Below are 16,857 nucleotides of genomic sequence, written 5' to 3' on the forward strand. Positions count from 1 at the left end.
CCGACGTATTGAATATCTATAGGGACGCTGCAGCATAAAGTTACCAGCCGTTTACGGAATGTTGAAGCCTGTTCGGGTGGACTACATCCTCACAGAGTACTTTTTCGCTGAAGGGCTTATCAAATATAAGTTGCTGAGATTAACCATTTCCAAAGTGAACAAGCGTCTCATTCTTTATCTGGGTAGATGACAGCTGCCATTTTCAATAAAGACCCCGATAACCACATACTGGCACATTAAAGGTGTAAGGCAGGGCAACACAAAATACCAACTATGCCTGTTAACATAACGCCTTTTTCTATTTGAAAAGCGCATAACTACCTTCCCTACTTACTAAAAATATATCTATCTTTCGGAGTTAAAAGTCTGCTACAAGACAACGAGAAAATAGTTACAGGATACTAACTAATGGAGTTACTGGCCAAGGTAATTACGTACTTAGTTTTAAAGGATTAATATGTCCATGTGAGTCAATACAAAAATATGCCCAAACGGAAGATGCAGATGTGGAACACAAATGGGTGCAAGTGTGTGTTACAAAGTAGTCATTAGACGATCATAAGTTCCTCATGTTAGGTTTATTAGAAACAGCCCCACACGGGTAGTCATGCGTGGGTCAGTGGAACATCTGTTACCGGTACATGTCAAAGGGGGTCAACCAGGGAAGCATGGAATGTAGGGGAACCAATCAGGGAGGGCAGAGCACAGGGGAAGCTAACAAGCAGGGAAAGGGAAGGAACCAAGCGCAGGGCACGGGAGGGGTGGCATAAGAGGGATACAACATCTTCCTCTCTTGAGAGTTTTGACAACTGTGCCACGGGGAGAGGTAAACACTATGTGGGGTGAATAAACAGGAGACTGCTAGTCACATACAAAGTCATCCAAGCGTTTTGGTCTTCGGATGATTCTACCAAACCTTCCAGAGACCAACGGCAAGTCAGGTGCACATTCAGAGTCAGAATGAGAATCAAGGCTAGTTCTGCCGAACCTACTACTGAACCTGTGACCGTCAGACGCTACTTCAGAGTCAGAATGTGGGTCATTGTGACAACTCCGATTATATGTCGAAGTGCTAGGATTGACACCAACAGACCGATCTGTCGATTTACCATCATCTGAGTCAGTGTCAGGTTGGAGATCTTTTGTGATGACATTTCTAGACATATTACTCTCTTCAACACAAGCCCTATCCACATCCACCCACAGATCATTGTTAACCGTAACATGTTGCTGTAGGTTGTGAGTCTTGCCTCCCCGGATGATATTTTGCCAATCTGCTCATGTGCCATACTTTCCCATCACTGAGTCTTGCCGCATTGTTAAACAGTTCATCAATGTAAAGAGGGGCGGTGAATCTGCTATCTCCTTTCTTTACTTTTTTTTCCAAACGAACTTTCACAAGATCACCGACTTTAAATGCATGTTCCTTGGCACTGGGTTTCGAATCATACCATTCCTTGTAGTATGTCTGGGCTTTGATAATGTTATTCCTGATGCTTTCTGGTGACCATTCTATTTGCTTAGATTTGGACATCCACCCTAGGTCGATGCTTAAAGGCTGTCTGCTTCTCATGAGAACAAATGGTGCTGGCACATGGAGAAATCCTGAATGCCCAGATGAGTTTGTAAATTTCTTCTTCCCAGTTTTGGTTTGCGTTTCTAGATAGTTGTATATGACCCTTCAAGACACGGTTGAATTGTTCAGTGAGGCCATTACCTTCGGGATGGTAAATTGAAGTGGTGTGATGAGTAATACAGTTCCTTGCTAGAAACGACTTGAATGCCTCTGAGCAGAATTGCGGGCCATTATCTGCGAGTACTGATTTAGGTAATCCTTCACTCAAAAACAGTTTATCCAAGAAATTAATGAATTTTGAGGTGTCAATTTCATCGACAATTTTAATTTCTGGCCACTTGGAGAAATGATCTATCGCCACCAGAATGTACTTGATTTCGCTGTCATGTCCTTCGATGGGCCCCACAATGTCTAAGCCCAATTTCTCCCATGCCATTAGGGGGGGTTGAATTGGAGAGAGACTGATTTTTGACGTTTTGGGGGTTTTGTCTGAGTCAGAGCATTCAACACAGTTCCTGACCTGGACCTCAATTTGTTTGTCAATACCCGGCCACCAATAACTTGACCTGACTCTCTGCTTAGTCTTGGTGATGCCAAGGTGGCCTATGTGGCACAATCTTAGAATTTTGTCTCCGAGTGTGACTGGGGCTATAGCTTTACCAATTCTGTACAACACACCGTTTTCCCAACTGAGTTCATTTCTTGTTTCCCAGTATGCTTTGATATTGTCATGTAGGTTGCGCTTTTCAGGCCATGCAGAGTTTACGAATTTGCATACTTCTTGCAACGTTGAGTCGCGCGACATGTGTTGACTCCATTCTTCCGCAGATATTCCATCCAGGTCAGTGTTGCAGAGCCACTTTCTCCTCATCTTCTTGTGTGGCCATGCTTTCAGTGTGAGGCAGTCTGCTGAGGAAGTCTGCAATTTTATTTTTCACTCCTGGCCAATATTCCGCCGTGTAGTTGTAATCCAACAGCTTGATTGACATTTTGCTCAGTCTTGGTGAAGCATTTTGCAGACCCGAGGCAGACAGTATCTTGATCAATGGTTTGTGGTCTGTGCGAAGATGGATTTCATATCCCCACACATATGCTCTGAAGTAATTGAGCGCCCATGAACAGGGCAGCATTTCACGCTCAATTACCGAGTACTTTTCCTCTGCAGAGGGGAGCGACCTGGAGGCAAAGGCTACAACCCATTCTTGGTTCGATGTGTCCTTCTGGGCTAGAACAGCACCAATTCCCTTGTTGCTTGCATCGGTGGTTAGATAGATTTCTGCTTTGGGGTCAAACCCTTTGAGAAAAGGTGCCTCGCTGATTTCCTTTTTGATGGTATCAAAGGTGACCTGACAGTCAGGTGACCAGACAAACTTGGTTTTATTTTTCAGTAATTGTCTTATATTGTAGGTCTTTTCTGAGAAATTCCTAATGAACTTAGAGTAATACTCCGTCAAGCCAAGAAAAGCTCGTACATCTTCTTTGCTAGAGGGACACGGAGCATTGAGGATAACGTCCACTAAACTTTGTTTGGGTTTAATGCCTTCCTGGCTGATGGTGTGCCCAAGGTAAATCACTTTGTCTTGTGAGATTTTACATTTGTCTAGTTCTACAGTTAGACCATGCATTTTCAATTTGTTAAAAACTTGCCTAAGTCGTGTGTCATGTTCCGATTGGTTGCTACCCATGACCAGGATATCATCCTGGAAAAACCTGATGCCATCAACACCTTCCAGAATGGATGTCATGACCCTTTGGAAAAGTGCTGCAGCAGAGGCCAATCCAAAAGGTACCCTGGTAAACTGATAACAACCAAAGGGTGTGATAAAGGTTGTGAATTTTTTGCTGTCAGCGTGTAGTGGAATTTGGTGGTACGCGGATTTCAAGTCTAAAATGGAAAATACACACATATCATTGGTGGCACTAAACATTTCACAAATACGGGGTATTGATCTACAATAATGTTCTTATTGAGGTCCCTGAGATCGATGCAAAGTCTAATTTTCCCATTGGGACGTTTCACAACAACCAAGGGGGAAACCCACTCCGCTGATTCCACCTCTTCTATAATACCATCCTTGACAAGTTTGTTTAATTCTGCTTGAACATCATCTCTCACTGACACTGGTACATGTCTTACCTTGTGAATGCAAGGAACAGCTGAATCTTTTAGTTCTATTTTATGTTCAAAGCTGGTAAGAAGACCAACTTTACCTGAGAACACTTCTGGGAAGTCTTTTAGTATTGCCATTTTACTAGAATCATTAATAGACAACACCGGATCAGCACTGTTGGGATCGAGCAGGATACCAAGATCCGCTTGGTCACTCCAGCCAAGGACAGAAGGGCCTTTCTTAGCAACATAAAGTCTGCAATATGCTCTCCTGTTTTTAAATTCAAATTCTAGATCACGAGTTCCTAAGAATTCTATGTTGTTTCCCGTGTAGCTTCTAGCGATGACTTTTGATTTTTCAAGAGTTGAACTAACTTTATCCGTGAATTGCTTCCACACATTTTCGTTGTTGATCGTGAAGGGAGACCCAGAGTCTGCCATCAGATTGACTGTCACACCACCCAATTTTACATCACACATGGGTTTTTTCTTCTTATTTGGCGTGAGTTCCAACACGTCATTCGATTGAGAAGACATAACTGACGCTGTCGGAGTCAGAATATTCAGAATCTTCGTCTGTGGACTCGCTCTCTTCATGAATGTCGGACCGGTCTGCTTTGTTTATACATTTTCCTATTGCATGCTTTGGCGATGTGCCCAGTCATTCCACATGACAAGCATTTTTGATGTATGGCTGGACACTTTTTTGAATCGGCTAAATGGGTTGGAGACCCACAACGATAACATCTAAGTTCAGCAAACTCATTGTCTCTAGTACTACTACGTCTTTCACTGCTTTGTCTTGGTTTACTTGGTTCACATCTTTTGTGATATTCATGTCTCACTTCTCTTTTGTTTCCTTTGTGTTTTAGTTTGGTTGCATTAGAGGATCTTATAGCTTTAACCTCCACAGGTTCATCCATGACTGCTTTGGCGCATCTGCCTGTAAGTTCAGCTTTTTTGACAAGAGCAATAACTTCCTTCAAAGAAGCCTCACCATTAACCCAAAGTTTGTCCTGGATATTGGGGTTGCTTGCGTGCATAAGTATTTGATCACGCACAAACTCCTCTTGCAAAGCTCCAAATCTGCAGGTTAAGACTAAGTTGTTCAAGGCCGCAACAATCTTCAATGCTCTCTTCTTTCCCTTGCTTTCTTCTTGAGAATTTGTACCGGTCAACAGCGACACACACAATAGGCGAGAAGTGGTCGTCCAGATCGTCCAAGGCATGCTGATAAACATCATCACCTGTTCTTACTTTCTTCTCTATGTTGTTGTAGGTCTTCACACCGCCTGGACCTAGACAGTACAACAGTACTTTTTTTTTTCTTTACAGCCGTGAAATCGTCATCTTCCACTGTCTCAATGTAATTAATAAAGTATTCTTTCCACTCTTTCCAAGGCATGCATGGTGCACCTTTTAGAGGTAGGAACGCTTGAGGTTGCGAAAGATTTAAGGAACTAAGAGCACACATAGCAATAGGAACCTTCTTGCTCAAGTTCTCACTTTTGCCTGTTCCCCCCTCTTTTTTTTTTATATGAGTAGTTGTGCTCAAGTTCCAAATATACTTGTGAATTCACTTTACGCACTCCTTTTGGAACTGTACATTACTTATTTTAAAGTGTGTGTAGAAGTTGTTACCATCACTGTTCATAAATATTCACTTTTACTTAGATGAGTATTCATCCAGTTGCATTTGTAAAATTATCGGCCCCTTTTCATTCACATTTCGCAATGTTCACTCATGCAGAACGTTGGTCAGACTCGAACCCAGAGACTCGGGCAGCACGATCAATTTCAATTGCTTTTCTTTAAATTTAAAATGGCTTCCAACGCTGCGTTTCATTGACGTCACGCGTCGCCGAGCATGCGCAGAAAAGATTGAAATGGAGGCGCAAACAGCTGACAGGAATGCCTTTTTGTGGATGCGCACGGCTGTAACCGACAGGAATGCTTCGCAATGGTATGCCTATGAGCGGAGACGAACACAGGCAATTTCAGACGACAAACGAGGGGAGAAAGTCCATATTGCCGTGCGGCCGTACCTTCATGTGATGCAGCAGCTGTCACGTCACGAATACGAAGTCCAAAACGATTATGGACTGCAAAGAAACCGGACGTCCTGAGATACTCAAATCTCGGCACCAGGCATACGCTTCCACAGCCTCCGATTCAAACACGAAGCAGCTTTCAAAGTAGAAGGTGTTTGTTCCAATCTTCAGATTGAAATTACATTTCATTTAAGTATTCTGTTCGTCAGCTGTACCTGGATATACCACGGTGTGAGGCTGTAGTTCCGCTCGTCGCCACCGTTACAAAGTAGTCATTAGACGATCATAAGTTCCTCATGTTAGGTTTATTAGAAACAGCCCCACACGGGTAGTCATGCGTGGGTCAGTGGAACATCTGTTATCGGTACATGTCAAAGGAGGTCAACCAGGGAAGCATGGAATGCAGGGGAACCAATCAGGGAGGGTAGAGCACAGGGGAAGCTCACACGCAGGGAAAGGGAAGGAACCAAGCGCAGGGCACGGGAGGGGTGGCATAAGTGGGATACAACAGTGTGAGATACCAAATGTATATGACAAGTCTCCCATGCAGTATATACTTTGAATTATTCCGAGGCCATCAGGCCGGTTTTTATAGCACTCAGACAGGTGCCCAAGATAATAAACATTTCAATGACTTCGCAAGAGCCACAAAGGAGGTCGTAACCTTTAAACATATTTGACTTTTTTTTTGCTGCTCCCATTAGCCCCCACTGCTAAAGCAGTTTAAACATAAAAGGGTCTTTTTAAACAAGTATGCAGCTAAAATGCGCAAACTGGGTAAGGATTTCCGGACAGGCATTTAAGGTTTCTTATCACTGTGTTCTCTAAAGGTTGGTAACAAAACGACTGGTAGAAGATCAAAAAACAGGTAACAGTGAAGCATGAGAATCAGTGTGATGAACACAATGAGCGGTCTAAATTAATTTTCCAATAACGGACATAACATCAGAGCACTCCTATAGAGCACATGGCTATAGGCACAAAGCACCACGGGTTACTGACGGACCTCCTCTTCCCATGTGAGATTCGCAACATTCTTGGGAGAGCAATTTCATATGTAAAATAGGCCGTATCCTGCATGTACCAACTGTGGTGACCTACTTAGCAACTGCTAACAAGCTATGGGTGTCAATACTTGATTCCTGAAAGTAAGGAAGCAATTGAGGTTAAACCAAAAGAGAAAGAAGTGACATTTTGCACAAAGGAAAAAAATCAACTGGAAATGAAGCAAAACCGCTCTGGCTCACTGCCATCTAGGTTTCAAAATTCACCAAATATTAAGACACAGCATGACAATTTCCGAATTTACAAATATTTTGATATAAAAAACTCATTTAATATCATGTAAATAGATTTAAGTGATTTCTTCCTTGAATCCCCATTACCTTCCGTGTTTAGGGTGTCCTAACCCCGAAAGGAGCGCAGGGTAGCACAGTGGGCATTGCACTTGCACCAACACTTTCAGGCCAGTGTCGACCACAACAGGGATGGACTGTTAATACTTTAGAGTGATAAAATGACCGCCATCAAGTTATACTTTTAACACAAACCTACTATTTTGAGCACGCAGGGATGGTCCAGGTCGGCTGAATCACAATCATGTAATCAAGATAACCATTAACTGCACAAATTTATTCCATTATGATTCACCTGCAAATTTATTTTAGGTATATATCCTGAAAATTAAGCCTAGTGTCGACTGGGTGTCTATTTCTAAATAGCAGCAAAATAACTTGAAATTACGCATGGTTTTAAGAGTTGGTCAATAAATTGAAACTGCTATCAAATCCATCTTTTTTTTTAAATGGCAATGATCAAACTAGCACTTGTGCTAAAGGCTGTGAAAAGAGCGCTCAGCGATGATTTATGGCATAACCAAAATTGCGATGTCAGTAACATTCTTCAGGTCAATGCTGCAATGAAAAATGCACAGGAAGGTGTTTTGAACCAACAACCACCATCTGGAACCTTAAGTCAGTAGGGTTGACTCTTCTTTGTTCCCACCATGACCAGTAATAAGAGGATTACAAATTGTTCCAACCATGCTACTGCAATGGACAAAGTCGAAATTCTAACAACTGACAGTGTGAATATACCACAAAGACTACAGCTTATGGTCAGTCAACATGATCAGGTCTTTGGGAGCCCTCAGAGCTTGATGTTATTTTAAACAGAGAGCCCCCATATTCATGATAGGCAAGTGATACTAAGAAGAAGTTCATACCATGATTGCTTGATCTGATTTCTAAAATTCTTGAAGTGGTCCTGACTTCGTCTTTTTTCAAGTAGCCAAACTCTATTGTTACCGTTTTCGCTATGGGAAGACAGTAGGAGGAGCACCTTCTTAAAGGAATCTGAGTACCTATTGGGTGTAAAAGGGAGGGGGCAGTGTAGCTGCAAAACATGGCATGATGGCTGTTGGGTACTCCGCCACAATAGACTGTGTTCCTCATAAAACCCATTTAGCCTGTAATTCTACTTGAGGCAGTGTTATGCAGCCCAACCTGGTTCCAACCTCCAAAAAATAATTGAGGTACTTAGCTGCTACAGGAAGCGGATGTAAACCTATTTGGTCTATATCCCCTTTCTGGTGTTTGCTAGAGTATGGTTTGGGCTAGAGTATGGTTTGGGCTAGAGTATGGTTTGGGCTAGAGTATGGTTTGGGCTAGAGTATGGTTTGGGCTAGAGTATGGTTTGGGCTAGAGTGACTCGAATGGGTAGCAGATACGATGGGTCATACAAACATTTAAGAACATCAGGTTGAGATGACTCCGAGACAATTCCTGGCCGATCGACTGCAGACCCATGCAGCTGATCTTCTGGCAATGTAGATAAGCAGAACAACCCACAGTCAAGTGCACATGAAACTGGCAGGAAGGAGATTACCCACCTGAACAGATTAATGGTGAAACTAAGACTAGACTCCTATATGTTTTTAGGACTTGTGTGCAAAGGATGCAAGTGAGGTATTGACTTTGAATCGAGCTAGTTGGAAATACTTCGTGCAAAAGCAACTAAAGGGAGATTCAAACTAATACAAATTTTAATATGTGTACGGAACCTTCCTGACCAGAGTCTATAGAATCTACAAATCCACTCAAGGAATTTTCCCAGAAGCAGGTTTTCTAACATGAAGTTAAACGGCCAGGCAATTCATTTGGTTCACTGGTGACCGACAACACTTTTTCCATTACAGGCAGGAGAAACCTGCATTTACTTAATACATGCTTGCTCAATCTCATGTCTTGCACTAGGACAGCACGGCAAACATATGTGGAATGCCTGCTTGCGAAACACCAGTCTTGCATGGCATGGAAAAAGGTCTAACCATCAGACTGACTGACAGGGAGTCTGATGTTTGCAGATGGGACCACGGCAGTGTGTGCAGCTTTGAAGGCCTTGGGAAACCGCCCTGGAGAACAGGACCCATCTGATTCTGGAGGCAAAAGTAATACCATTGGACTTAGCTAATGGGGAGCGAAACAAACACTATTGGACCTGGACTGAGCTCTCCTTCTCCTCATAGGCTTATCATCAACTACACAGGTGAATATACCATACCTGAGAGAGTCATAAGAACATTTAAAGAAAGAAAGAAAAGAAACCCAGGAAACTGCTTTTCGTCGAGTCCTCACACCACTTCATTTTATTTATCCTAACCTTCAAGGAAATCTCCATGCTAAAACCAAATAACTGCAAACAGTACTTTCGCTAGGGAAGTCCTCCATAAAAAAGTGGGTTAGTAAAGCCTGCACCAACTGCAGTATAAGCCTTTCCAGAACTTGCATAACGAGTCGGAAGGGAATTATGCTCAAAACACTGCATTTTTTATTGGTTCCAGTCCACACAAGTCAGAGATAACTCTGAAAGTTAACATCTCCAATCTCAACACTTAACTTACACTGTAAAATATCATCTCTGTTCAGACAAATCGTTTCCTACTATTCTAGGATCGATGCAGCTCCTCAGTAGCATTTCGCATGACGTGGGCCAACAAAGACTTGGGATAGTAAGTGTATAACAGAATTAAAAATAGATTTTCCCCCTGGGCAAAGAAAAAGTGATCGCAAGATTTATCCATTAAACCTACCTATAGGTCCAACGGTAAGCCAGGATTCTTTCTCACACAGTACAGACAGCACAAAGTGCAAACAAACAGGTATGAAAATTGGTGCCAGCAAACGTCCATCTCCCATCACAGTGGATCTCTCGCACGTTTTAAACACAGGTATATTAGAAATCCAATGCTTTTATGTACAAGAGGAAGTTATTTTGCATGCCGTTAGCCAGCAATTTGTGCAGAGTGATAAATGCAGGCACGGGCTAAAAGATGAGAGGGAAATAACTGAATAGGACTCTTCCCAGTAACATTGCAGGTTTACGTATTGTTATGGGGTTTTGTGGCTAGGTTGGCATGTTTGAACAGGAATCAGACTCTCACAAGCAAAAGTGGCCTAGAAGATATTCCATGACCAGCAAGATCAAGTGCTTAGTCTAGTAAGGCAGTGAAGTTCTTGAGAGCTTGTAAACCAAAGTGGGGGCAGAGGCAGTCAGTAAGGTACAGCAGCTGTAACAAAGTGCATGGGAGTCATGAATGTATGGCCACTAAATGTCAGAGTAGTAAGAAAGATGAGCTAAAAATCTTCAAATGAAGAAAGGTTTATCATATTAAGTTGTTTTCCAGGTGGCGTGATATAGGGTGGCCCTTTTTGAGGAAGTGATGCAGTACTGCATATCAGAAGGGTTCCACCGGAGGAAATTGGAAGGTATCCAACTTGCAGGAAAGAGCATAGGAAATCCAGCAACCTTGCAGAAAGCCACAGTGTTTGGCTCTTTCGTGTCGGCTTATGCTTTTTCTGTGTACAGATAACGAATCAAATCATCCTGTTAGTGCAATGTAGACAGTTGTCACTTCTGCATGATCCATGCATTTATTGGGAAATAAATGCATGACTTCTGTGCTAACAACATAACTTGTGTTTTCCATTATTGCTTCTCCCATTTCGGCCTCTAAAAGGAAGGTAGGACTGGGGAAGTAGTCACATAACAGCTAAGTGTCTCCATGTACATACCGTGTGTAGTGCTAACCAAGCCCTGGTTTCTCTGTACAAAAGCACTTCTCATGCTGAGACTTTGAAGCACAATCGTAGTATGGAAAAAGCAAACCTGCAAGTTCCACTAGACATGCTGCTGGTAGAAAAGCAAGAACTGGCTGAAGGTGTCACCAAAGACATGACACAACTTGGAGGTTCCACAGAAATGGGTCAGGAACGTCTCCGAAAGGTAGGCAGAGTATGAAGAGCGCAAATCAAAAAGGTGAAAGGATGGAGAAACAGTACCTGTGAACTACACACCAAGTCCACCAGTAAAAGGACAGTAGGACTGGGTAAAGTTAGTCACATGAGAGACTTGGCTCGTAAAGTCAGGTGTAGGTTCAACTAAATAACAGAACACTGACAGAAAGTTTCGTAGCACTACTGTCGTTACTTTGAGATGGCCGACTGGATTTTGGAAGATACATAAGTCAGTGATGCATGTGAATGAGGACTGAGCTGGGAGTAAAGGCAGACAAACACCAAGCATCCTTTTACAGCGAACTGACTCTTCCACATCACTATTGTATCACATGGTGAAAATTAAAGTATGTAATACTATTGACAAACTGAACTACGCTTCTGGGTCAGAACTAATCACGGGGGGGAAGGGTGCTTTCAGCTCAAAAAACTGGGACCGTTTAGCAGAAAAATTGGGCCGACCAGAGCCTATCGTATTATGGGTCAAGAAAGAATGCCCAAAGGTACATCAAGGGAAAGAACAAAGGAAAGCTTGTGTTACTAGGCCCATCTCGCGTGTCTTTGATGAACAGTAGGTGAACTAGGACAGTTATTGTGGCGGCATAAATGTTGCAAGTGCACCCTAAGGGTAACTGGTAGCGACAGAGAAGGCATTCACATACAACTGAATGTTTTGCATGTGTGTGACTCTCCAGCACTCAGATTCTAAACTGATGAGAACTATCCTGCTTCAACTTTATGCAAACTCACTGAAATATAATCTCAGATGAAATTAACCACTAAATATTCTTTCATAGAGCAGTCTCCTCCTATTCTGATTGAGCAATTGTCTGAGCAACATCAGTTGACAGTAGCTATTAAACCATGTTTTCTACTAGTTGTAAATGACGAACAGTAAAGATATGAAAGCCACCTGAACAAAAATACTAAGAACGTGCATCAGATATCAGAATCTGTACACAAGCAATGCTAGTCAAGGAGCTAATATTATTCCGCAGAAACTCTCGATACACCTAGCAGAAATATGCAAAACATGTGCACTAGAGAGGGAACTGCTTTATTTATAAGTCATCTTGCACAGATTTAGGAGCGAGTGTAGATGTCCAAACTATGGAGGTATCAGTATGGCATAGCAGTGCGACAGCACAAAACTAGTATTATAATACTTAACGGTGCACATCTAACAAACCGAAGGGTCACGTTTTTGTATGCGCTGTAGTACAACTCCAGTATCCGACTGGTCGCATGGGATAATGTATGAACATGTCTAAAACTAAACAAAATACACTGGGCACATAATGCAAATGGCATCAAAACCTGCAACATTCTCCTTGCATTGCACGAATTGCGACAAAGCAGAAACTGGGCTGCAAATGGAGGCACACAACGCAGAAACAAGATGGACTAATTGAGTTTGTACCAAAAAAAAACTATACTCCCTCGTGATGTAACTCCACTTAATTTATGGTATTCAGCTATAGAGGACAAAACTCTACAATGATAGGTAGATCCGGTTTAAATTAGTGACAAATAGCCCAACCACTACAATGGATTACTTCAGAAAAAAGAATAACGGCATGGATTTTATTCTAAGCAAAGAAATGCAAAATCCACCATTTTTAACCCTCTCAAAAGACAAAAAACTCCCACTCTTTCAGTCCTTTATGAGCTATGAATGTTGTACTTCTATGTGGCTAAGAGCTGCAGCACAGGAGGGAAGTCCTACCAATGCACCTTCAGGTGCACATTTAGGTATGAAGATGCAAATACTGCCACCTGCTGATGCACTGAATGTATTATTGAATACCATGCTGGAGACCTGTCCAGGGAGTATGCAGCTTATGTGTATTTCTTCCATCAAGTTTGTTTCACACTGCTGACTTATTGTCATATCAGTGGACAGAGGTACAGTAGCAAACAGGACGATACAAATCATCCAGGACAAACTGGATGTTTTCACAGGGACCAAAAAGTTGAAGTTGTAGACCCGAGAACGCAGCACACAGCTACTTCTACCAGAGTAACCATTTACCACCACATAGCATTTTGGGGACCATAGCAGAAGAAAGGGCACTTCTCCCCTTCCACAAAAGTGAGTCCATTTTTTAAACCACACTCCAACTAATATCATTTATATGGATTCTAAATACTTCCAATATTGCCAGAGGTGGGCAGAACAATCTATTCAATATGTTATTGCCCTGACCGCACACAATATGGCGAAATGGGAGGCTAGGAATAAAAATAAACTTTTCTACTGGTTCTACCTTTCCAACTAGCCCAGACTGCAACTGAGGGACAATGATGCATGGTGGGAACACGTAACGGTTGCCCTTCCCATTGTAATGTCAGTGTTGTGAGGCCTGCCTAGCTTCAGAATACAGTGTTTATTTCCTTCATATTTGGTGAACTACTAAAGCTGAGATTAGATGTCTTGCATCCTAGATCAACGGCTAAAACGTACCCACTAGACCAGGTCATGTAGCAGTAAAGCAGTTACTGGCCAGTATGCGTGGTAGATGCTAAACACTATTTACCAAAAGTGTTCCCATTCAGATACATAGCTGGTCATTTTCTAAATTTGCTTCTCAAATCCTGCAACAGCGAGCAGACAGGTCTTACTTCAGGAGGTGGTAATGGGAGAGCTCAAATTGAGTACGTATAGTAATCACACTTGATAAAATCAATCTCTAGCTGAGTTATAGAGTTAGTCGGATTTAGAGGAGGGGGATTTTGCATGAAACCCCAGAAATAAGGTATGTGACTCAGGTACCCCATTGCCCAACAAACATTTTCTCATGTGTCTGCGAACACAAAGCACCACAAGAAGTGATAATGTAAAGCTGGCCATCCTACACATTATCCTTTAGCTCGCATACCATCCTCACTTCTAGTTCCCTGGTTTGCATGGAGTTCCAAAACTCTTTCTCCACCACCTGCTTGTACAGGGACTCGGTTGAGCCTTACACAGGGCATCACACAACCGAGCATCACAGTAGCCCAAATCCTAGCACGAGTACACACAAAGCCAGTGGCACTCACCTTGCCACTCCTCAACGAAACACCAATACCAACTTAAAGAAAACACAATACACCACCTGATACGTCGCTCAAGCCTTCACCTACCAATCAAATGGCACACTTAGGGGGACCAACAAAGCTCCCACTTGCTGCTCTCTGTGTTCCCATGACCTACCTCTTGTTCCTCCAGCTCACCCAAGACCAGCATCCATGTAATGCCCTTTTTCTTTCACATAAGGAAGCTTTCAACTAGCAGAGGTCTTTCACTCGCACCAATCCATCTTAGGTTTCCTATGCTTGTCACAATAAAGGTTTCGAGTTTATTTTTTTATTAATTTTGACATACCCCGAGGTGCACAATCATCAACATATTAAAAATATTGGTAATCAAAATACATAAAATATTCCTTATCATTCATAAGTCCAAATAATATTTCACCCATTCAATAAAACAGGTGAAAAACATGTTTTAAGTGTGCACACTTTAACACACAAAGTTGGTGGGTTTGGCAGCAAGTCCATCAAATCCTGAGGAGAGTCCAACTTAAATCTTTATATTAAAAGGAAGCAAATATTTATTTCTAGCCTCTTTCAGTGCTGGACATTGGACACTATTAATAGACATTAATAGACATTATGCAAGATAAACAATCACAAATAAGTATATGGTGTGTGATCAAGCTCTGCAATAGCCTCCCACCACACAGCTCACTCATTCATCCCCCAATTCAAGAAAGTTGGAGATGCATTCTTGTACATTGCTCTGCTTTCCCATAATGACTCCTGTTTCTACTACATACTAAACCCATCCGCTGAATCACACATTACTGTACTGTCAGCTGAGCCCTCATTCTCTGAAGTTTGCTACACTGCAAGTACTAGGAAACTTAACTACTTTCAAAGGTACAATATTGCACTTTTTGGGTTTTTTTTTTTTTTTTTAAGAATCGCGAAGATCGAATATATCATGGTGCCGAGAAGGTCTATAACCTCCAGCAATAAAAGAAAATAAATGAAGTACCCAAAAGCTAACCAAGTTATCGTTATTTGCATTCTGTTTTCGTATGCATGTTTTTGTATCTCTCCATAAACCATTATTTGGAGTTTGTCACTCAATGTCCTGGTTCAACCTCCAAACGTAATACATCAACCTAAAAAACAACTTATTCCTCTGCTCAAAAAAAAATAAAAGTGTCCGTTTCTATTGAATTCAAATGTAACTACCTTAAAATCAATCGTCCGACATCACCTTGTGTTTAGGTTAAAAAGTTGGGAGGTAGATCTACTGGTGGCAGTGAAACTGCCACTCGGTCTTCCAGGGTACTGCTTCCAAGGTACAACAGTGTCAAACTGTATGCTATGAGTTAATATCAGCGGTCTTTCCAGGTCACTGCCACCCTGCGTGGATAGCTTGATAACGCAGTCATCTCACTATTTCGATCGCTATTAGCAGCTCAACTGTCACGAACAAAAGACTGCAACAGTGCGAACTGTAAAATCCAAAATCTAAGCGCTCGGTAAAAAGTGGTGGGTAAATCCCAGTTTAGCTCCCTAATACGAATGCACAGTGCTTCAAATTAGTAACTATTTGCATCTGGTTGCTATTTCCCTGTAAGTTATCATTAAGCCCAAGGACGAGTATGCTGCATGTTTGAAGTCTCGTGCATGTCTTATGCAGGAAAGCTGTGGAACTGCCCAGGTGCGTCCCGTTAAAGCTGCATGCAAAGGCCTCCTTCAGTTTCACGAGGTACCTCACTTCCTCCATGTGCTGCTGGATTGAAACCGGCAGGTGGGGCGGCACAGGGTTGTAGCTCAGTCCATGCTCATCCTGGGTTGAATTACTTAATTGGTCCCGTAGGACCTGGTTGGAGGGGGAGGGGGTTCGTGCAGATCATGCCAGAATGCACCGAAAGTCTCTTCTCCTGTTCAAGACAGGGTTTTCAGACTCACTCCCTTGAGCCTTAAAGCTCCCCTCCCTCTTGCTCCACAACCCCCACTGCATCAGACAGACCATCCCCGCACTCACCAAGGGTCGAACTCGTGGATGATGCTCTCGAAGCGTATGACAGCGAAGAGCCTGGAGCTGAATCCGGCCAGCCAGGCCAAGAAGAGGATGGTGAAGGAGAGTAAGGACTGCCAGCCCGCCGGCTGCGATAGCCCACCTGCCAGGGCCCCTCCGGAAGAGGAGCTGCTGCCCCCGGTGGCCCGGCCCGAGGAGTTGGAGGCGGCAGCTCCCTTCTGCGGCCGGCTCTCCAGCGCCGCCTGCTCCGCCATGCTTGAACCCGGGGCTGCGGAGTCGGACCCGCCGTTGCGCGCGAGCCGCTTCCCTCCGCTGCCGGCCCCGCGTGCGCTCACTGTGCCCCCTCCAACGGCCACGGCCGCGCGCTCTCTCTCCAGCCGCCACTAGAAGTCCTCCGGTTCCCGGGCAGCATCACACACCGGGGAAGATGGGCGAAACCGGGGAGCAGGAGCAAAACGCTCCGCCGATAAGGAATGACATCTCCTCGGACAGGAGACGGGGGCGAGGAAAGGGGTGGAGTCAAGGGCAACAGAGTGGTCTCACGCGCAGCGAGTCAAGACATAGAAAAAGAGTCGAGACCTGACGTAGAAGTTCATCACGCCCGCAAAACGGCGGCCATATCTAAATAGAGTAATCATTCCAACGCTTGCAAGGCTAGGAGATTAAAAATAATGGTAATTAAAATATATTTGCACATTTTACTCTACTGGAACAAAAACTGAGGAAACTGATTAATATCAATTCTACTACTAGAAAACTATATCAATATTGAGAAAACTGCTTTT

The 16,857-nt window shown here is 43.1% G+C and overlaps 1 protein-coding gene across 1 annotated transcript in view; it reads right to left on the bottom strand.

Moving 5' to 3' along the window:
* STT3B (STT3 oligosaccharyltransferase complex catalytic subunit B) overlaps positions 1-16,562 on the bottom strand; it is a 488,477-nt gene extending 471,915 nt beyond the window's left edge. The window contains exon 1 of the mRNA XM_086942109.1: positions 16,079-16,562. Coding sequence (XP_086798235.1) covers positions 16,079-16,326 — 248 coding nt within the window. The 5' untranslated portion in view covers positions 16,327-16,562. The remainder of the gene's footprint in view (positions 1-16,078) is intronic.
* Between the last annotated feature and the right edge of the window lie 295 nt (positions 16,563-16,857).

This window comes from Lissotriton vulgaris, chromosome 10, assembly GCF_964263255.1.
Source record: "Lissotriton vulgaris chromosome 10, aLisVul1.2, whole genome shotgun sequence".
In the NCBI taxonomy this organism is placed as follows: Eukaryota; Metazoa; Chordata; class Amphibia; order Caudata; family Salamandridae; genus Lissotriton; species Lissotriton vulgaris.